This window comes from Maniola hyperantus, chromosome 7 (assembly GCF_902806685.2).
Source record: "Maniola hyperantus chromosome 7, iAphHyp1.2, whole genome shotgun sequence".
NCBI classification, from domain to species: Eukaryota; Metazoa; Arthropoda; class Insecta; order Lepidoptera; family Nymphalidae; genus Maniola; species Maniola hyperantus.
In genome coordinates this window covers 8,508,365-8,531,343 of record NC_048542.1, presented here as the reverse complement: position 1 = coordinate 8,531,343, position 22,979 = coordinate 8,508,365, and the positions used below count along the sequence as shown (strand labels likewise).

The 22,979-nt window shown below is 39.2% G+C and overlaps 2 protein-coding genes across 2 annotated transcripts in view; one reads left to right on the top strand and one right to left on the bottom strand.

Annotated features, from left to right (window-relative positions):
* dmrt99B (doublesex-Mab related 99B) overlaps positions 1-4,874 on the bottom strand; it is a 28,646-nt gene extending 23,772 nt beyond the window's left edge. The window contains exons 1-2 of the mRNA XM_034969927.2: positions 4,767-4,874; positions 1,125-1,265 (exon numbers count right to left, since the gene is read on the bottom strand). Of these exons, the coding sequence (XP_034825818.1) occupies positions 1,125-1,265; positions 4,767-4,865 (240 nt within the window). The 5' untranslated portion in view covers positions 4,866-4,874. The remainder of the gene's footprint in view (positions 1-1,124; positions 1,266-4,766) is intronic.
* A 15,745-nt stretch (positions 4,875-20,619) lies between these two features.
* Positions 20,620-22,444, top strand: LOC117984001 (uncharacterized). The gene is made up of 2 exons (XM_034970649.2): positions 20,620-20,634; positions 21,304-22,444. Exon 2 carries the CDS (start codon positions 21,474-21,476, stop codon positions 22,413-22,415), a length of 942 nt encoding a protein of 313 aa, XP_034826540.1. The 5' UTR covers positions 20,620-20,634; positions 21,304-21,473; the 3' UTR covers positions 22,416-22,444.
* Positions 22,445-22,979: the final 535 nt, after the last annotated feature.

Here is a 22,979-nt window from a genome sequence, read left to right as displayed (position 1 = left end):
ATGGCTTTGCTACTCAGACATACCTACTAAAACTAATTGCCTAAAGAAATGTACCTACACGGAAAGTGAACGGTGGGCTAGGTAAATTCATCCAACACTAGCGATTCATTTTCTGCTCCCACATAATAAGTAGGTACATCATATTATATCGCACCCCAAGATCAAAACTGTTTCAATTCAAAAGCCTCACCTTTTGAGACAACCTTATTTTCTGGTCTCTGATTCAATTTATCTGTACGGGTAAAAAACGGCAGTAACTCTGCTTTATTCATAACCCAATAATTGTTTCTAAGTAAACCTTTTTTTAATACTAAAAACAAATTTTCTAACTTTCCGAAAAAAGTGTTTTTGAATTAAAACAGTTTTGATATAGGGGTGTGATATGACTTATGAGCTACTAAGTACTAACCTGTGCAGCCATAACGCGCTGTCTCTCTGCAATGAGTGTGCACTGTGCACAGACACAGTCACGCCAGTGACAATATCTCTTGTGGCCTTATAGAGCAGACACGATGCCTTGGTTGCGACACCGAGCGCATTTTGAATTGAAACAGCTTTGATATAGGGGTGTGATATGAGCTACTAACCTGTGCAGCCATAACGCGCTGTCTTTCTGCAATGAGGGTGCACTTTGCACAGACACAGTCACGCCAGTGACAATATCTCTTGTGGCCTTATAGAGCAGACACGATGCCTTGGTTGCGACACCGAGCGCATTTTGAATTGAAACAGCTTTGATATAGGGGTGTGATATGAGCTACTAACCTGTGCAGCCATAACGCGCTGTCTTTCTGCAATGAGGGTGCACTTTGCACAGACACAGTCAAGCCAGCGACAATACCTCTTGTGGCCTTTGAGGGCCGACACGACGCCGTGGTTGTGACAACGAGCACATTTTGAATTAAAACAGCTGCGCGATTGTGGGAGAATGACAGCTACAATGTCACCGTCGCAATCACCACTGGTTGGTTGATGCTCGCTCACTATTGGCTACAATGCATTGTTGCAACAAGAATACCATAAATTCAGCCAATCACAACGATTGTGATTGTAATAATGATTGATGCAGTTTTCCCACAATCAAGCAGCAGGTTTGATATGGGGGTGTGATATGAACTACTAACCTGTGCAGCCATAACGCGCTGTCTCTCTGCAATGAGTGTGCACTTTGCACAAACACAGTCACGCCAGCGACAATATCTCTTGTGGCCTTTGAGGGCCGACACGACGCCGTGGTTGCGACACCGAGCACATTTTGGCGTTCTCTGTGCAAGAAAAAAAATAGTTGCATTTGAATTCAGGTTACAATAGATTCATTTTAATCTCCCGCTAGTTTTTTAATATTCCGGGATAAAAAGTAACCTATGTCCTTCCCCGGGATGCAAGCTTTCTCTGTATCTACCACATTTCGTGAAAATCGTTTGAATGGATGGGCCATGAAAGGCTAGCAGACAGACAGACAGATAGACACACTTTCGCATTTATAATATTAGGTATACATAGATATGGATGAGATACTATAGTTGTCCTGCATGTCCAAATAAATTTTTATTTTGGTTTATTTATGAAGTTTGTACAGCGTTTGTCAACTAAAACAACTCACTTATATTTAAACCACATTATTATATCCATACTTCCATATCCATACTAATATTATAAATGCGAAAGTGTGTCTGTCTGTCTGCTAGCTTTTCACGACCCAGCAGTTTAACCGATTCTGATGAAATTTGATACATACTTAGCTTACATCCTGGGGAAGGACATAGGTTACTTTTTATCCCGGAAAATAAAAGAGTTCCCACGGGATTTTTTAAAAACCTAAATCCACGCGGACGAAGTTGCGGGCATCATCTAGTTACAGAATAAAAGTACAGAGAACATAATAATTTATTAAAACAAACGGCATAACATTCACATTTATTTATTCAAACTGCCTAGGTTAAAAGTGTTAAAACTCCTTTATTAGTTTATTGTAGACAGTGTCGTAGAACATCTACGACGTAGCATAGACCGCCTTCATGTACACCAAGTGCCGCGTTTATGACACCGAGATCTTACAACATTAAGTACTGTTCTACGACACTCTACAATAAACTAATAGGTAAAGGAGTTTTAACACTTTTAACCTAGGCAGTTTGAATAAATAAATGTAAATGTGTATACCGTTTGTTTTAATAAATTATTATGGTCTCTGTACTTTTATTCTGTAACTAGATGATGCCCGCAACTTCGTCCGCGTAGATTTAGGTTTTTAAAAAATCCCGTGGGAACTCTTTTATTTTCCGGGATAAAAAAACCGGCCAAGTGCGAGTCAGGCTCACGCAATGAGGGTTCCGTACTACAGTCGTATTTTTTCGACATTTTGCAGGATAAGTTCAAAAACTATGATACATAAAAATAAATAAACATCTGTTTTAGAATGCATAGGTAGGTACCTAAAGACCTTTCATATGATATCCCACTTGATATACCTACCTAGTTATCTTACTTAGAAAATTGAAAATACTAATTATTATTTCATGACCACAATTTAATTCTTTTTGTGTGATGTAACCACAAATTCACGGTTTTCAGATTTTTCCCCAAATGTCAGCTATAATATCTACCTACCTGTCAAATTTCATGATTCTAGGTCAACGGGAAGTACCCTGTAGGTTTCTTGACAGACAGACAGACAGACAGACAACAAAGTGTTCCTATAAGGGTTCTGTTATTCCTTTTCAGGTACGGAACCCTAAAAAGTAACCTCTGTCATTCCCCGGGATGTAAGCTAACTACTTACTTATGTATCAAATTTCATCAGAATCGGTTAAACTGCTGGGCCGTGAAAAGCTAGCATAGATAGACAGACAGACAGACAGACACACTTTCGCATTTATAATATTAGTATGGATTATTAGTATCTACCTATATTGTTATTAGTATAGACTACTTGGATAGGTGCCTATTGGCATACCTATATATTTAAATAAGTATTTCTAATGTACAAATAAGTAGGTACCGATGTTACTACATTCCAAACAGATGCCTACAATACAGATGTTTTATTCGCTTTATTGAAATTTCCTCTTAAAGTGTTACTTAATACTATAATTATAATATTCCCTAACACCCCATTAACATAATTCGATACAACACAATTGGTATGATTCAATAAACACACAAAAGTAACAACAAGAGTATAACATTACACTTTTTAGGGTTCAGTATCTGCAAAGAAAAAAGGAACCTTTATAGGATCACTTCGTTTCCTGTCTGTCTGTTCTGTCAAGACCCAGCAATGGAATCAACACCTAAGGGTACTTCCCGTTGACCTAGAATCATTAAATTTAGCAGGTAGCACTGCTTTATAGCACAAATGTAAAGGGAAAAATCCGAAAAACCGTGGTGGTTACATCACAAAAAAATTAAAAGTGTTATTTCTTATACGATGGTACTTACGGTACCCTTCATGTGCGAATTTGACTCGCACTTAACCGGTTTTTTGTGTACTGTTCATGTATCATGTATCTATACTTATCATGCGTGTTACAAACGACACCGTAATAATTACCTACACTGTAGTTAAATTACACGCATTGTACCGTAATTACAATGTAATAATAGTACCTATATAGTTATTATAATTTTGTTAAAATATTGTTATGTCAGGATGTGATATTTGAAACTTATTCTGTATGAGCCGTTTAATTTAGTAGAGACAAGCTTATCATTTGTTTTTGTCCTAGTCCAGTAAATAAAGCCGTTTTTTTTCGTCAACCTCGCACTAAATTTCGAAATCCGAGACCATAGTTTTCGAGATATTGGCCAAAAACTTTCCTTCAAGATTGCGATCGAAGCTCCACCTGGATCTGTCAGCATTTTGTGATTTTATGATCAGTAAGTGACCCTTAACCTAAAAAATAAATAAAATTGTATCGGAAATTTAGTGCGAGGTTAAATGCTCTATTTACTGGACTACCCTTTAAAAATAAAATTAATCTAAACTAATAAAAGCAAGTAGGTAGGAGGTACCTACGTAAAATATTAAATACCTAGTAAAATGTAAAATGAAATTATTTTGACGATTCAAAAGCCCTTAAAAGTTTATTTAAGTAAAAACATATTTTATTCATTAAGTATATCTCAATATTTTCACCCATTTTTAATACGCTTTAATAATTATTTTGCATAGATTGTTTTATTAAGATACATTGTAGATTAGATTATCAAATCTACTTACACTTAAGTAGGTAGGTAAGTAGGTAGGTATGCTCCTTAATAAAAAATGCGCGGTTTTAAATAAATGGTCCAAATTAATGTTAAAACAGATTTAAATATAGGGTTTAATTTTACAACAAGTCTTATAAAAAATAGTTTTGTAGACCTTGAGGAGATCTTTTATTGTAAGCTTATTTTTATACTCAGCCGACGCCGTCGGTCACTTGGTGAAAATCGTGGGAGCTTTATGAAGTTCGCGAAAAGTTTATTTAGGAAGATATAGAGTCACACATCTCACTAATACCTACTCTATTATTTCTTCTTTGTTTTATTTAAAAAAAAATGATTTTATTATACTCGTCTTATGAACAGACATTATTGAAATTCAGATAATTAATAATAAGTAGTAATTATGGTAGGTACCTTAAGATTTCGTCAAAAATGTTGGTTATTTTTGCAAAAAACCATTGACTAACCAAATAGGTATAATAATGTGACAAAAACTTAGCTAAGTATTTAGTATATTATAAACACCATTAATTAGTACCTAAGTAGGTCTAACTAACCTGATATCTTTCCGATGCTCTTAGGAAAAACGGCGGCAAAGCAGCTAAAACCGGATGCTGCACTAGTTGCGATACATCAACACCGTTCGGAAGAGACATTTTCGAATTTTCAAAATATTTTCCAAACTCCAAAAGATGAGACACACGTTACAATAATTTCATTTTTATTTTACAATACACTAGTCACTACTAAAAAAATTTATCAACTGTGCATTGAAATCAGTTTTCCGACGTCAGTCAATCGAAACGTATCAGTTAAGGCGACGTTCCGTTCCGCGTTGGCTTTCAACACTGTTGCTTCAATTTTGGCAGAATGCTGACAGTTGCTGAGATCGGTGCGAGGGAGAAAGAAAGAGTGCGAAACGACACACTGTATAAAAGACATCGCTCTCTCTTTCACTCTGTACTGATAACTGTATATGTTGTATCATCCGGTTATATAAAATGTTGTCAGATAAGAGGCAGGAATCCGCCAATGAGAGCGGTTTCCAACCCCGCCTCCGGCCGCTTATTGGAGGGAACACAGTGAAACTTAAATTATAAAGGTGACTTTTTTGAGAACCAGTTTAGAGTTTTCGTATTGAATGAGGCACAAAAAACAGAATAATGTTTGTTATTCGCGTTCGTTCTTTTAATATTTTATTGTTAAAAGCTTTTTGTTTAATTGTGTGGCTGTAATGGCTGAATGTAGTCAATATGGTGTTTGGAGGGCTTTATTTGGTACTAATGAGATCGGCGCGCGATATGCACTGTTGGCCATATTCAGCTCTATCTTCTTGATTCATCTTGACACGGTGCATTTGCACTGCTGGTTCAATTTTTTCATCGTATTCAAATTTTTGTTGATAGTATCTTTTTGTCTGTACCTATATTACAAGTTATAGTAAAATAACGTGAGATATCATTTTTTGAAAGATTATTAGGCAAGTTGCTGGCAGATTCGCCTTTCCCCTCCAATTAAGCTTAAAGCTTATGCTAGGAGTAGGTACGACAATAGTGCAGCGGGTGGTATTTGAACCGCCGACCTTTCAGTTTTCAGTCCGCTCCTTTAACCGTTGAGCTATCGAGGCTCTTTATTTTAAGACTCTTTAATGTAAGGTGGATTGGGGTAATTTTGACAGCAATTTGACAGATGATCTAACGTCTTTATTTCTAATAATAATTTTTCTAATAAGGTCCATTTATGATTTAAGTGGGGTAGTTAACCTTAACCTTAACCTTGGGGTAGTTGCGATCTGTCTTGGGGTATTTCCAAATTTTATCAAAATTGTTTTTTATTGCATTCTGACCGAAGGTTTGCGTTTCTTTTTCGACCGTCTTTATCCCTGAAACAAAATTTCATCACTTTGGCTAGTAGTTTCGCTAAACAGTTCTTTTACAGCTTTAGTAATTCGGAATGACCCGAGTTTTTATTTATTATGCAGGTAACATACCTAGATTTACCTATCTGAATAACCCCAGACGGGTACTTATCTATGAATAAGTACAATGCAAACAGAGCTAACTTGTTGTGACCCTTTACCAAATGCGTAAAAAGCGTTCGATCGTTAAAACCAACATTCGTTCGATTAGGTACCTATCTTACCAAGATTCCAAAAAAAAATGATGATGGCGTTATTACGAAGCACCAAAAAATGCGCGTAAATCACTTGTTTGAAACAAATCGACAAACTTAATTCACGTGCGTTTGACACTATTTAGTGACTCGCGACGCCTATATAGTGTCAAGGACTAGGATTATAAAGATGGCGTCTAGTCTGGTGATCCTATCAGTACAATAACGCTAGTATTGGTAAAAAAATGTTTTTTGGAATTACCCCAAATAGGTAAGTAGGCATAGAGGGACCCCAAGCCACCTTAAATAAATGTAAGTATGGCTATTGTTACAATTAAATTTAATAAAAAAAACACTTTTCAGATTAATAGGAATATTAAAAAAATTGTTTGCTTGAATACCTAGCTACTAACAAAAAAAACAAGAACAATATCTACTTGAACATAATAATAATAATATATCCCACATAATCATAGTTTTACTAATTTTCTGGTCTCTACATTACTTAAATGTGGGCAAATTAAGTAGTTCTTTACTTTAGCTACTGATTAGGTATTTGATTTGATTGTAAGTATGTACCTACCTACCCCTTATCTAATGAAAACTTTAACAAAAAATAATAATAACCATGTGAGCAGAACACTTCTTTCCGAACGTAAGCGTTTAATGTGGTTTAATTCCTTAATCAATTTCAATATCATGTGACAGGAGGGCGGAAGGTGCGAATTGAAATATTTCAATTTGCTTGTCGAAGGGAATTCCATTTAAATTACAATGAGTCGCGGGTGGAAGGTTGCGGGGCTGTCGCTGGGAGGTGAGGCAGGCGGGGGTGAAGAGAGGGGGAAGTGTAATTATTAATGTATAACTGAATATCTGAGCGTATTGTGTATGGGACAGGGATGGTTGTTATTGGAATCAATTTGTATGTAATTGGATGTGTATTGATTAATGTGGTAGTTTCGTTTTTGTGCTTTGCAGGAGTACTTACCTAGATATTCATATCTATTTTATCTACTACCACATTATTAGGTATACCTAGGTATACATACCTACATATTATATTATGTACCTACTTATAACATTTCACAGCAGCTGGGCTTTACACTTTTTCTTTCGTTCCTTTTGATTTTGGTCTATGCAGGGCCAGGTTTGCCCCAAATACCTACCTACTTCTATATTCTCATCTCTCCACCGAGTTGCCTTGTTTCCTTTTGAGATAGCCTTGCTTCTTACTCAGTGTCTCTACTCGGCGCATGTCTGGAGATCGTGATCTGATCACTATCACAGAGAGTATAAAGCTTGTGGTGTACCTCTGTCTGCCCCCACCAAGACCTACTACTTACCTACTGGCCATACGGAGAGCATCGTAAAAATTAAGAGCAACTACATAATTTTCATTCATCGTAACTTCACGCGTAAGAATATGTTGGCACCAATGCAAAGTGCAAGTTCTAAGGAACAAAACAAACAAAGCAATGGTGCCAATATACTCTCACGCGTCAAGTTACGATGAACGTGAACGTACAATATTATAGTTCGCATCAGGTCGACTGGTTGAGATGGCAATCGGGGTATGAAACGGGAGGATGCCTCGGCCACTCGCACGTCACCCTAAGTATACTTACTTACTTACCTGTTTACCTAAGTACCTAAGTAGGTACAACACATAAATCGTGTTGACAGCAGCACGTTTACAGCAGCCCTATGTGAACAGATACAGGTGAGCGGCAGTAAACTCCGCGGGTGAGGGGGCAAATGTGACACGCGGGAGGAAGAGGGCGAAGCGCAAATGAGAATTCCGCAGCCGCGACCAATTCGCGAAATGTTCACATTTCGCAAACGTCTCAACTTCATTCTAGGGAGGGGACATACTTTCATCGATACTTTTCCGTAATTTATTTTTAGGAATTCCGTAGTAAACATAGTTAGATACCTATAGTCCGCGACAGGTCGAGATGGCAATTTTGAGCCATGAGATTTTTTGCATGGGTATAGCAGTAGCAGTAAGAGTAGCAGTACCAGTAGCAAAAGCAGTTGAAGTAGAAGTAGTAGGTACTTAGTAGCAGTGGCAGCAGAAGTGGCAGTAGCAGAAGTTGTAGCAGTCACAGTAACAGTAGCAGTGGCAGTAGCAACGCTAGTAGCAGTGGCAGTAACAGTAAGTAGCAGTGGGAGAAGCAGTGGTAGTAGCAGTAGCAGTGGAAGTAGCTGTAGCAGTGGCAGTAGCAGTAGCAGTAGCAGTACTTAACCGTAGCAATATTAGTAACAGTAGCAGTGGCAGTAGTAGTAGCAGTGGCAGTAGCAATAGCAGTGGCAGTGGAAATTAGAAGTGGCAGTAGCAGAAGCTGTAGCAGTGGCAGTAGTAGAAGCAATTGAGCCTCAATAGCTCAACGGGTAAAGGAGTGGACTGAAAACCGAATGGTCGACGGTTCAAACCCCGCCCGTTGCACTATTGTCGTACCTACTCCTAGCACAAGCTTGACGCTTAGTTGGAGAGGAAAGGGGAATATTAGTCATTTAACATGGCTAATATTCTTTAAAAATATATATATATATATATATATATATATATATATAGCAGTAGCAGTGGCAGTAGCAGTGGCAGTAGCAGTGGCAGTAGCAGTAACAGTAGCAGTGGCAGTAGGAGTAGCAGTTGCAGTAGCAATGGCAGTAGGAGTAGCAGTGGCAGTAGCAGTAGGAGAAGCAGTGGCACTGGCAGTGGCAGTAGTAACGTTATTTCCTAGTGATGTGCGTGCTTTACCTAATAGCAAAAATTGATTTAGAGAGTTTAAACACCCGACTTAAATATCGATAAAAATCACGCGTCCATGACGTAGCGTGGGAGCGAGCGAATATCTTGGTAAAGCGGTAAAATGAAATGTTCGCAATTTGAATATCGTCCGTGTCTCCTTCTCCCCCTCGAACCTTCGTCCGCCTCCCCTCGCCCAGTTGGGGCAATATGGAAACGTCTTGGGTACATTTTAATTGACTTTTCGATTTCCAAGCAAAATTTTCACTCTAGATTTTATTATTGGTTGACAGATCTAACGCACAGCTTAATCCATACATACCTAATCACATCACACTATTATTATAATGTTATGAAGACGAAAGTTTATATGTGTATGTAAGTTTGTTACTCTTTTATGCATCTGAATATGACTGAAATTTGGAATGGAGATAGATTATACCCTGGATTAACACATAGGCTACTTTTTATTTTGGAAAATTAGAGTTCCGCAGCATTTTTAAAAAACCTAATTCCATGCGGACGAAGTCGGCGGGCATCATCTAGTATTATATTTTATCAATGCGAAAGTGTGTAGTCTACAACTTTTAATCTAAATTTATCGTAAAAAATAAACATTAAGTAAAATATATGACGACTTACACAGGTAGGTGTAACTATTTTTTTTATAAAAATACCAAATTTTCGTATTTTTAATATTTGAAACTGTGAGTATTGCTACCTCTGTCTACGCATATAAGATTCTTCGTAGCACCCACGTAGCACCTAACGTGTGAATCTTGTGTGAGTCTTGAGATTCAAGACGGCCGTCTTCCATTCATGCTTTGTCCTCATAAGTCATCATACCTACCTAAACGATAAAGATGATTTAATTAGATTATTCTTTTGTTTAACAATTACCTTAATAAGTCTCTTTTACATGAAATTATGGGTACCTATAGTACGCGACAGGTCGAGATAGCAATCGTGGAATGAGGCGGGGGATCGCCCGGCGTCCCGCATGTCACCCTCGTTCACCCGCACTGGGTTAGCGCAGGTGATGTGCGTCTGTGCGGGGCGTTCCCTCCTCAACAGCCATCTCGATCTGTCGCGTACTTTACGTAATTTGCCGCAATTAGCACAGTAGATATACGCAATTACAAAATTGTCTACGTGCTATGAAAATTATGATTGTTGTAGCTAGTTGATGCAGTGGACATCGTAACAAGTTATGCTACCCTTGCCTTGTCTACGCATATATTATAGATTCTTCATAGCCTTGCAAATCTTGTATGAAAGAGAGTATTGGAGTCAATACGATAGAGTCAATACGACCCTCTTTCTTTCATGCTTTGTTAAGCCCTCATAAGATAATATGATGAAGTTAATTAAATTAAATTATCTTTTGTTATAGTTTTGCCTTAAATCCCTTTTACATTAACGCATAGTTACGTAATTTGTAACAAATAGCATGGTGGACACGCAATTACAAACATATTGTGGTACGAAAATTATGATTATGGGCTACTTGTTCGCATTCGAACTTCCACCTACAGCTAATATCTATTTTAGGTAGTTCGCTCTAGGCCCTCATACTTTTCTAAATTCTAGAGTGTAACTAGAGTAAGTTACGTAGGTATTTTTTAAGCAGAGAGAGTTACAGTGTCGCTCGAGGCCCAATAGCGAGTTGGCTACAGTTGCCAGTGTCGCGATTGGTGGCGGCGGGCGGGCGGGGCCACTTCATTAGTGTTACTGTTGCTTTGACTTGCGCAGTTCAGCCTTTGCTCACTGAAACTGCTAGGGGTTTCATAAAAAGACTAGCTTTTGTACGCAACTTCATCGTTGAAGCGTAATTATTATCTATCATTAGAACATCAGTACCTAAGCTTTTGTTAAGCTTTACTTAAAAGGTTTATTTATATTAAGTATGTTGAAAGCATTTTATGCATTAGTGTACCTATTCGAACATCCTGAAAGAAATAAATTCTTATGCACTTAAATAAGTAGGTCGACAAAGCAATAGCTACTAAGTCGAGACTCTGTCGGAACACTCTAAGTTTGTCGCATGTCGTTATGGATACGTATAGGTACCTATGTTTGTCAGCCTGTCTATGACACCTTATAGCTCACAAAGAATTGGGCCGAATGCAGTTTTTTCGAAGGGGGTAGTTTCTTAATCCTTAATCTTATATTTGATGAATTCTGTCAACCATCTGAAAGCTTACAGAACTTTTCCTAGTTGATACAGATTTAGGTATGATAAAGTAATACAGATCCAGGGTAGCTTTTAATTTAAAAATTGTCTCTCCTCCTCCTACTCAAAAAAATCCTCTTTAGACTGTTTCAGTGAAATCTTTCCTGGCCAAACAAGCCAACGCACGAGCGACATAATATAAACTCAAACTACTTTTTCTTTAATCAGGTATTTTAGTAGTTAGATAAATAATTAAATAGGTAAGTAATACGAACCCCGGCTAGTGACTAGATATGAAATTGAACAAATATTGCGTTGTTTTGCTTACTTACACATATTCTGTGCTTACACTAAATATCTATTACCTACCATGACGCTCTACAGCGATTAGTGAGCGGGATAGTTTTATTTTATTATGCACTAATACGTAGTACCTGAGACTTTACGGGCTATTACCGAGTGTACAAATAGAGCATGCGGACAGCTGAAATGGCGGCCATACGTCATGGGATAGCTGGCGGAAAGAATAGAGATGCTACGACTCAAGCCTTTCGCCCTGCAGAGCCTTGTCCTCCGGAGACCAACGGACGAGAGAACCGCGGCGATAATCTTGCCGTGTGACAAAATTCGATACTTAACTCTATATGGGCCAATCTCCACAGGGCAAAACGCAACTCCTGCCCCAAAACGCAATCAAATTTCTGATTATTTTTTACACAGTCTGTATGTGTAAAGCTAGTACTTATTACCTTTACCATCAGCAGCCATAATCCTCATCATTTTTGTTTTAACAATATGTTTGAACAGATATAGCTCCAAATCTTAGATCAGCCTTTACGGGGTTTATGTAAACATAACTAGAGCTTAGATACATATTACACCATCAACAGCCATATTATCCATTCAACTCTTTTTTTGGGCTAAATATAAGCAGATTTTTTGAAACAGCATTGCTCCATAACGCAACCAAATTTTTGGTAAGTTTTTACATAATTTGCATGTCGCAACTTACTTCACTTCCTTTCAACGTGAGCAAAACCTATTTTTCTCGTCGTTTTTATTTTTACATGTACTTTGGAACAGCATAGCTCGAAAACGCAACGGAATCGTGCGAACGGAAACATTTGCGACTAAAACGTTTCACGTGTTAGCAAAACTAGGCTGCGCGATACGACGACCTTGCGAATACAAATCGCTCGCGTCGTAAGTAGGAACTCAAGTAGGTACCTACCTAATTCCAGCCTTTTTTTTTGTTCCTCTGTCACGTCAACGAGGACTGTGCCGGTCATACGAACGAATTAGACTTTAAGTACTTAGCACCAATTTTCTGTAAAAATTACAAAAATGTTATGTTAGTAAAAATAATTTTGACCTTGAACCTGAGCTGAGAGATTTATCGATCTAGGTACCTATATGGTGGTACAAAGCGAGGCATGTTGGCAAAAGTGTTTGTCCGCCGCGCTATTAGTTCTGTGACATATGTAAACCTCTTTTCTTAGTTTATAAAAAGAGAACAATTGTCATTGTCATAAAATAACAAATAAATGATTCCTACATATTTTATAGTGGCGACGAGGATGGGATATAAAGTGAAGATGGTTTCTCCCAGGAAATTAGGGGAATTCGATGTCGTGAGTGGGAACTGGGCATCATACTGCGAGCGGATGGAAATGTATTTCATAGTGGGCGATGTGAAAGAGACCTTAAGGGTACCTACTATGATATCGATGGTCGGGGACAGGGCCTACGAGCTGATGGTAAATCTCTGTAGCCCGGATAGACCAGGTGATAAAACTTTTGCCGAGTTAGTGAAGATAGTGGGAGAACATTTACAACCAAAACCATCAATATTGGCTGAGCGTTTTCGATTTAGGCAGTATCGTCAGCAAGAATCAACTTCCGTCTCACAATATGTCGCAGAACTGAAGGAACTATCACGTTTTTGTGAGTTTGGAAATAATCTCAGCGAAAATTTGAGAGATCAGTTAGTGTGCGGCTTACAGAGTGAAGTCATTCGTCAAAGACTCTTTGCCGAAGAGACTTTAGATTTTAATCGCGCAGTCAGGTTGGCTACGACATTCGAAGCCGCGGAGAAAAACGCACTTGCAGTGGAAGTCGGAATAGGTATCAGCAGACCAAAATCGGAACCAGGGAAGACGGGAGAGACGCTACGAGGAGCAGCTGCGAGTGTCAGCGAAACTTCATCAAAATCATTACATCGTTTTCGAATTAGTGCATGCGATCGATGCGGGGATCAGCGGCATGGTAAAGATGACTGTCCTTATAAGTTTTTTGAGTGCAGCCGATGCCGACGGATCGGGCATTTGCGACGACGATGTCCTGATGACCCAGGAGCAGGATCTGCAGGGCAAAATGCTGCCAGTGGCTATAACCGATCGCGGCGCGGCGGTCGCAGCTACGGAATGCGTTGGGGAGCAGGAGCACAGCGTAGAAATCAGGGTGCGGGCATTGCATCGAGGGGCCCGAACACGGCGGGCACGAACCACTGGCGGGACGAAGACCCGGCTTGGATGGAGTCGGTCGGTTCGGACGACGTCAACGAAGAAGAACCTGTTTATCAGATGTCGCTAAGGGACTATAAGCCGGTTAGCATAATAGTGTTACTAGACGAGAAGCCTTTGGTTATGGAAATTGATACTGGTTCTGCGTTGTCATGTATAAGCAAGCAGACGTATATTGAAAGGTACAAATACCTACCGTTAAGATCCTGTCGGTTGACGTTAACTTTTTATGATGGCACAAAAATTAAACCTCTAGGGTATATTTCAATTAAAGTGAGGTATAAAGATCGCATGAAGGTATTAGATTTATATGTCATCGATAATGGGACGACGTCATTATTAGGGCGTCAATGGTTAGCGGAATTAAATATTGACGTGCCTAAGTGCAAAATTAATAATTTGCGAGTACAGGAGTCTGTTAAGAATAGATACGTGGAGGAAATATTTTCCAGGTTTAGTGAATTAATCGACGGCGGGCTCGGGCGCTACACGGGCGGGCGCGCCACGCTGCACGTGCGGGAGGGCGCCGTGCCCGTGTTCTGTCGTGCGCGCCCCCTCGCCTATGCGCTTCGGGAGCGCGTGGACGCCGAGCTGGACGCGATGCTGCGTGCCGGTGTCATCGAGCCGGTTGACACGTCGGACTGGGCCACCCCGCTTGTAATTGTGAACAAACCTAATGGTGCCATTAGGGTATGTGCCGATTATAAGGCTACGTTGAATCGTTTTTTATCGGTTGATAAATATCCAGTTCCTAAAATAGAAGATCTACTGGCCAATTTGAACGGTTGTCAGTATTTCAGTAAAATCGATCTTTCACAAGCGTATAACCAGATCGAGTTAGATAATAAGTCAAAAGAATTTACGGTGATAAATACTCACCGGGGTCTGTTCCGTTACAATAGATTAGTGTTTGGGTTAGCTTCAAGTCCGGGCATATTTCAAAGGATAATGATAAATTTGTTTAAAGATATTCCGAATGTGGTAACTTTCTTAGATGACATATTAATCGCAAACTCTTCACTTGATGAGCATAAGGATACATTAAAGAAAGTACTTACTAGGCTGAAGGAATGCGGTTTTAAAATTAAAAAAGAAAAATGTGCATTTTTCGAAAGTCAAATAACCTATTTAGGGTAGGTAATAGAGGATAGAGGTATTCGAGTTGACCCAGATAAAGTCAAGCCTATTTTAAATTTAACGGAGCCAAAAGATGTTTCCGAATTAAGATCATTTTTAGGGATGGTCAATTTTTACGGTCGTTTTGTCAGGAATTTAAGTAGTAATTTATCACCATTATATAATTTACTAAAGAAAAATCATAGTTGGTTTTGGGGGATAGAAGAAAGGAATTCATTCAATAAGGTTAAAAGATTACTGGCGAGCTCTGCGGTTTTAGCGCATTACGATGTAAATAAGCCGGTTATATTGACATGTGATGCGAGTGCGCTTGGGATAGGCGCGGTGTTAGCGCAGCGAGGCGCAGACATCGGCGGAGGCGAGCGACCGGTCGCTTATGCCTCCCGATCGCTGTCGGCAGCGGAAATAAATTATAGTCAGATACAAAAGGAGGCTCTTGCAATTATTTTTGCCGTTAAAAAGTTTCACCAATACTTGTATGGGCGCCGATTTATATTACGAACGGATCACAAGCCTTTAGTGAGCATTTTTGGGGCTGGGTCAGGTATTCCAAACATGACAGCTAGCAGGCTTCAGAGATGGGCGTTAATTTTGTCGGCATACGATTTTTCAATTGAATATGTAAGTACTGATAAAAATACAGCTGATTGTTTATCAAGGATGATACAAGCTCATAGAGAAAATAGTGAATCTCAAATGAGCGAATGTCCCGAGCAAACGTATTTACATTTTGCTTCAGAAGCTTTATTACTTGATTATAAAGAATTAAAAAAATTTACTTGCCGAGATCCCATCATGGGACGAGTATTAAGTTACATTAGGGACGGTTGGCCTACGGAGGTAGAAATAAAAGAATTACGGCCATTTTTCAATCGTAAGAAGGAGTTATATAGCGAACTAGGATGTCTCATGTGGGGTCATAGGGTCATAATACCCGTTGAGTGCCGAGATAAAGTGTTGAAGGAACTTCATGACTCGCACATGGGGATAGTTAAAACTAAGGCATTAGCGAGGAGTTACGTATGGTTTCCGGGAATTGATGAAGCGTTGGAGGCGATGTGCCGTGCGTGCGAGGTTTGCGCCGCAGTGGCCGACGCGCCGCCGGCGCACACACCGCACATGTGGCCGTGGCCGAGTCGCCCGTGGACAAGACTGCATATCGATTGCTTGGGACCTATAGCGGGGATTACTTATATGGTGGTAGTCGATTCTAGTTCGAAATGGATTGAGGTAGTAAAGATGGGTTCAATCACAGCGAAGACTGTAATTAATAAATTAAGAGATATTTTTGCTAGGTTTGGTCTTCCAAAGCAGTTAGTTAGTGATAATTTTGCTTCGTTTCAAAGCGCGGAGTTTGGAACTTTTCTAAGTCAGAACGGGATTGAACAAATTTTTTCAGCGCCGTATCATCCTTCGTCTAATGGTGCTGCGGAAAATGCGGTTAAGATTTGTAAAAGAGTAATAAAGAAAGCTCTTATACAGGGTGTAGACGTAGACACAGCGTTATGTCGTTTTCTATTATTATATCGGAATACCGAGCATAGCACGACAGGAGAAAGCCCAGCCAAACTGTTACAAGGCAGGTCATTACGCACGCGTTTGGATAAGTTAAAGCCGGAACGGGAGGATATAGTTCGGTCTGCCCAGGCACGTCAAGAGTTTGCGGCGGGAGGAGTTGAGAGATCGTTCGAGGTCGGAAGTAGGGTCTGGTACCGAAACTACGGAACAGGCAATAAATGGTTAAAAGGGGATGTCATAGGAAGAAGCGGGAGTACAAATTATAAGCTGCGTACTGGAGAGGGAACTGAGATATTTAGACACGTCGATCAGATTAAAAAATGTTCGGAAATTAATTCAAATATCGGTAATTCAATTAACATTGGAACTGGTGATAGACCATCAGCAGCGGGACGGTCCAGGGGCGCGATGGTGGCAGTGGCGTTGAGCTCGGCACCCGAGGAAGGGCCGCAGGAGAGCGGCGGGGAGACGAGCTCCTGGTCGCCCGGTCGCGCGGCGCCTGAGCCCAGCACTAGCCAGCAGCCCGAGGTAGCTGTAGTGGACAGGGCGCCTCGCGAGTCTGTTCGTAAACGAGGGCCGCCAAGACGTTTTGGCATCGATGATTTATATAGTTAAGATAGTAAGGGAAGTTATTGTTTAAGAAGGGAGGTGTGACATATGTAAACCTCTTTTCTTAGTTTATAAAAAGAGAACAATTGTCATTGTCATAAAATAACAAATAAATGATTCCTACATATTTTATAAGTTCGTTAGTCAACCTTGCTCTCGTGCCTGGCGCTGTAATAGCTGTGATGCTCACCATGGACTTGTCCATATTTCTCTGTCCCTTGCAGTCCGGCTGACCAACAAAAACAAAGCTGAGTCCGGCGCTTTGTCGTTTTTCGCACTCTGTGTCTGACAGAGGGCGCCTTATGACGGCCATTTTTCCTTCTACTGTACGATGGTGGACCAAATTGCGAATGCAAAAATCGCTCTAAATTCACCCATCCTACTACGTGACGTAATCAGAAGTTTTCGGTAAAACTATGTTCATCATCATCAACCTATCGCCGGCCCACTACTGAGTATGGATGTCCTCTCAAAATGAGAAGAGTTTCTAGGGCTTAGCCCATAGTCCACCACCCTGGCCAAGTGCAGATTGGCAGAATTCTCACACCTTTGAAAACATTAATGAAGAACATCCTGGTTTCCTAACGATAATATTTTTCTTCACCGTTAAAGCAATTGATATTTAACTACCCGACCCGATCCACCGAACAGGAGGCCGACGCGCGACATTAACCACATATGCGACCTACCTACCGCATTAAAAAATCGTTTAGCTAAACAGCTAAGTACTTAATAATAATTATTAATTATTATACCTAGGTACCAAACAAAATGACAGTTACTTTTTGTGCCGATTCGAAGCACCCCACCGAGCGTACCGGGAATAGAAATTGACAGTTTGTGTCAAATGACGAAACGATGTATAAGTCCCGCAAATTGCTATTGCGCTGGAACCATGTCTCATTATCATCGAAATGACGTCCTTTTGACGTCATTTGTATACTAGTAAGAACCAATTTTTTATTTACAAAAATTATTTTTTTTTTAAACCTATCGAATAATCTCAATAAAATTTTAACTTACACCGCCATCTTTTGTCGAATAGCTTGATATATTCATTTTTATTTTTATTAAAAGTACCTACTTGCTACACCAAATATATTTTTAACCGACTTCAAAAAAAGGAGGAGGTTCTCAATTCGTCGGAATCTTTTTTTTTTTTTTTTTTTTTTATGTATGTTCCCCGATTACTCAAAAACGCCTGGACCGATTTTGAAAATTCTTTTTTTGTTTGAAAGGGTATACTTCAAAGTTGGTCCCATTTCAATTTGGTGAAGATCTGATGAACATCTTCGAAGATAGATACTGGAACTCCTCAACGGATAAGAGTAAATTGCTCGCGATCAGTGTAATAGCTTAGTAAACAGTAGATTTTTAACCAGTCATAGCATAATTCCATGGAGCCACTAAAAATTGTGAAATAAATTTTTTTTACAAAAAAAATAAAAACCGACTTCGTTACATAAACACTAAAAATTGAAAAATAATTTAATTTATTACCGAATATATTATGTATACAAGAGTTAATATAGTTCCATAATAATATTTTTTGGGGTCGGTGCCAATGAGGTGCCATTGTGGAGTCCCATAAAAATATGAAGTCTAGACGATTCGCGCAGCTAAAGCTAATTGGCACCGGCATCAAAAAGTATTATTATGGAACTATATTAACTCTTGTATACATAATATATTCGGTAATAAATTAAATTATTTTTCAATTTTTAGTGTTTATGTAACGAAGTCGGTTTTTATTTTTTTTGTAATAGATATAAATATATTCAAAAACATGAAAAAATATTGTACATTTTTTAAAGAAACCAATTTTAATTGTTTTTCACATATTAAATTAAAATTAAATAATAAAATACTTAAATTTTTCATAGCGTCATCTTTTGTCTAGTAGCAATATATTAATTGTTCCACGATATATCAAAAGATGGCGATGCACAATTCACTTTTAAGTTTTATTTGAAATCATGCGAATGAAAGATATAGCCATATAAGAGTTCCCACGGGATTTTTAAAAACCTAAATCCGCACAGACTAAAGTCGTCGGATTATGTAGCTAGTAAGTAGATAGTTAATAAAAAACTAGTCAAGTGGCACTCGACGTGTGCGTCGTACCTAACATCGTACAAGTAACACAATATTTTTAATTTTGATTGGCGGCAATTTTGAAATTTTTACTATAAGTATTTGTTGTTATAGCGACAATAGAAATACCTACACATTCTGTGAAAATTTCAATTCTCTACCTAATAGTTCACGAGAATACAGCCCGCTGACAGCCAAACGGAGCTGCCGTTTAGGGTTGCCACCTGCCGCTTTTTGATTTACGGGTTATCTTACCAGCACCAAAAATACGGGTTTTAGATTTTTTACGGGAGACAGTGTTTAATATAGATATTTTTGATACTTTTTGTTTGAAGAAACAGCATTTAAAAGCTCTTCATTTTGTGAAACAAATGTTCAAAAATCTTTGCATGTTAAAATCCATACTATAAATGCGAAATGTGTCTGTCTATCTGTCCGTCTGTTGGTCTGCTAGCCTATCACGGCCCATCCGTTAAACCGATTTTGACGAAATTTGGGACAGAGATAGCTTGTAAGTATTATGCATTTTAAAAGTAATTTCCCTTTGCCTGAGATTTGAGACCCTCAAACCCCTGCATGCTGCACCGCACTGCACTATACCGCAGCGCACCGCATCGCACCGCAACACACTGCACCACAGCGCACCAAACCGTACCGTACTGCAGCGCACCAAACCGTACCGCATTGCAGCGCACCACACCGTACCGAACTGCACCGCAGCGCGCCATAACTCAGCGCATCTCACCACAGCGTACCGCACTGCAACGCAGCGTACCGTATTGCACCGTAACGCAGCGTAAGTACCGCACCGCACCACATCGCAACGCAGCGTACCGCACCGCAACGCAGTGCATCGCACCGCACCGTACCACACCCCAACGCAGCGCAGTGCACCGCAACGCAGCGCACCGTACCGTATCCGTACAAAAAAATAACACGTGATTTTCATGGCGGTCTTTTAAAAAAAATGTTGTTTGCTGTTATAGCGTAGCGGCAATAGAAATACACAATTCTGTGAAAATTTCAACTCTACCTATAACGATTCATGAGATCCAGCCCGCTGACGGACACACGGACGGACAGAGTACGGGCAGCGGAGGCTTATTAATAGGGTTCCGTTGGCGCACAATTTATTTGGCTTTCATGCAGACCTTAGTACGCGACAGGTCGAAATGGCAATCGTGGAGGGAGCGCCCCGCACACCCCCCGTGCTAACTCGGTGCAGGCGAGCGCGGGTAACGTGCGGTTGTGCGGGGCGTCACCCCGCCTTATACCCCGATTATCTCTACTATCTCGACTGGTAGGTAGTAAAAAAAAAATGAAAGCAATACCCTACGGTCACGTGGGAAAAAACCAAACACCAGACTAGGTTTACAAACATAACTCCAGTGTTATTGGTACAGGAAATTACCTACTTACCTGCTTATACCGCGAGCGGTAACAGTCACTCATATCCTGTAATAGCTATTAGACAGTAGAATTAGTCAGTAAGGCATCATAATTTACGCTGAACGGTAAGATTTTAATTCACTTAACTATCTATTAACCAATTAAGTACCTACCTATTGTAACATCGTAGCCAGGTTACAAAAGTGTACTATCTACTAAACTCAAAGACAAAGTAGAAAATCGTGTTGTAGAAGACTGAAGTACCCACTTATTACAAAAAATTGCAGCAATGTACAAAGGACAAAGAACAAAAATGGTATCTAGTTAGCTATAAGTAGTAGAGCAAGTAGAGGTTATGGTGAGAGGCTCTTCTCAGACCTGGGCGCGTTTGAAACCCTCGTAGCTTTATTATCACCACTATATCTTACCAATCCAACAACTGACCATCGAAAAGAGTAATTTATTACCTATCCATACTAATATTATAAATGCGAAAGTGTGTCTGTCTGTCTGTCTGTCTGCTAGCTTTTCACGGCCCAACCATTCAACCGATTTTGATGAAATTTCGTAGAGTTAGCTTATATCCCGGGGAAGGGCATTACTTTTTATTCCGGAAAATTAAAGAGTTCCCACGGGATTTGTACAAAACCTAATTCCACGCGTACGAAGTCGCGGGCATCAGCTAGTTTTGAATAATTTGACTTTGACTTTGAAATTTCTATGTACCTAATTTTAATTTCAATAACCATGTGGTGTAAGAAGTGTGTATGAAATTCTTTTCTTTATCATTTCAGTTTATCAAGTTGAAGCAAAAGTTTCCACACATATGATAAATCTTGGCACAAATATCCAAGTCAGTTACCAAACGGGTTTCGGAGATGTAACTAAAAAGTAATAAACTAAATCAACTTACGTAACTTAGGTTCTACTTATCTAAGCATCCTTTACATAAACTGACAACGAAATGCAGCAAAAGAAATTTGCTATCACCATTATTATACTCGTAATATTCTTATCAGCGAATCGTGCTAAAGTGATGCGAAACAATGCACTTATAACTAAAATGGTGTCAAACTTTCATCAGAACAATGATGCTTGCGAACCAAATAAAGACTTTGAATCTGTTTTAATCAGAATGCAAGTAGTTCTTTGTAAAAACTTCCCAACTATACCCTGCGATTTGATCACTCAGGACCAAACATTGAAGAAATTAATTGAGAAATCGATACAACAGATCAACCATAAGAAATTCTCTTTGTATAATAAAACGACACCGTTTCCAGGATATCCTGCTCTCTTTCCATCCCTCAATAACGAAGATTTAACAAACTTTATTCAAATGAGCGACCTTGTCAACAGACATGAAGGAAATAAACACAACCAGAGGAAAAAGTTAACTAGAGAGGGTAATCGAAAAGTAAACGCCAGAACCAAGGAAAAAAAGACCTACGAAAGACGAAAGAAAATTATTAAAAATAAATCCAAAGCTACCTCCTTTTACAACAGAAAGAAACTTCGCAAGTTCTACCCTCACAAGGTCAAATACGCGGATAAAAATAGCCGAAATGTTAAGGAAGATTTCGGCGATAACGACGCGGAGCAGTTCTCGGTGTCAGTAGAAGTTCCAGACATGCCACTGACGAGACAACACCAACATTTTACTTACAAAGTAGAGCCGGACAACCCTCCCGTTTGGAGAATAGACTACACGAAGCATGGGAAACCCAGCATAAATAATTTGTTTGATTTTGATCTAGTAGACAGATTTAACAGAAAAATCATGAAATCTGGTCCAATTGTCGCAGATGGCAACGAGCAAACGAGGAAAGACGTTTTACACTCAGAATTGTTTACTAAAAACAATTTTGTTAAAACCAACGATGTTAACTCTGACGATGTTAATTAATAGGTATCCTTATTTCTAAATACATAATATATTTATTATCAGTTGTGCGTACTTCTCTTAATTTATAAAAAACCTTTACCTTATTAGGTAGGTAGGTACCTTTTGTCATTGATACTACTGTGTACGTAGTCGTACGGTCTATACTTATACAGAGTGTAACCAGAACGCTAGCAGAAACTTAGCCAATCCAGTGTCATTATCCATTTGCATTATTTTGTAGTTATAGTGATTAAGTATTTTTCAAACCCGCAATGTATAGCATGCAAAACTCGAGATCAGTGCCCTGCCCCACCTACGACGCGGCATTGACCCTGAGTGGCCTATTTACGGAACGTTCCTGTAGCGTTAGTTGTTTTATTTGCAATAACTTGTGAAAAAAAAGCTTTTTTCTTCTCGTTTTTTTATGGTAGGTACCTTCTTATCAGTAACCCTCAGTCTTATCGCCTACCTTCGTTTTTGCTAGCGTTTCAGGTTAATAAACCCTGTATAAATTCACCCCAGTTTCGTTTGGGTGGAATTTCTGAAAAATGGTCTATCTCTGTCTTTTATTGGTGGTTTACGTAA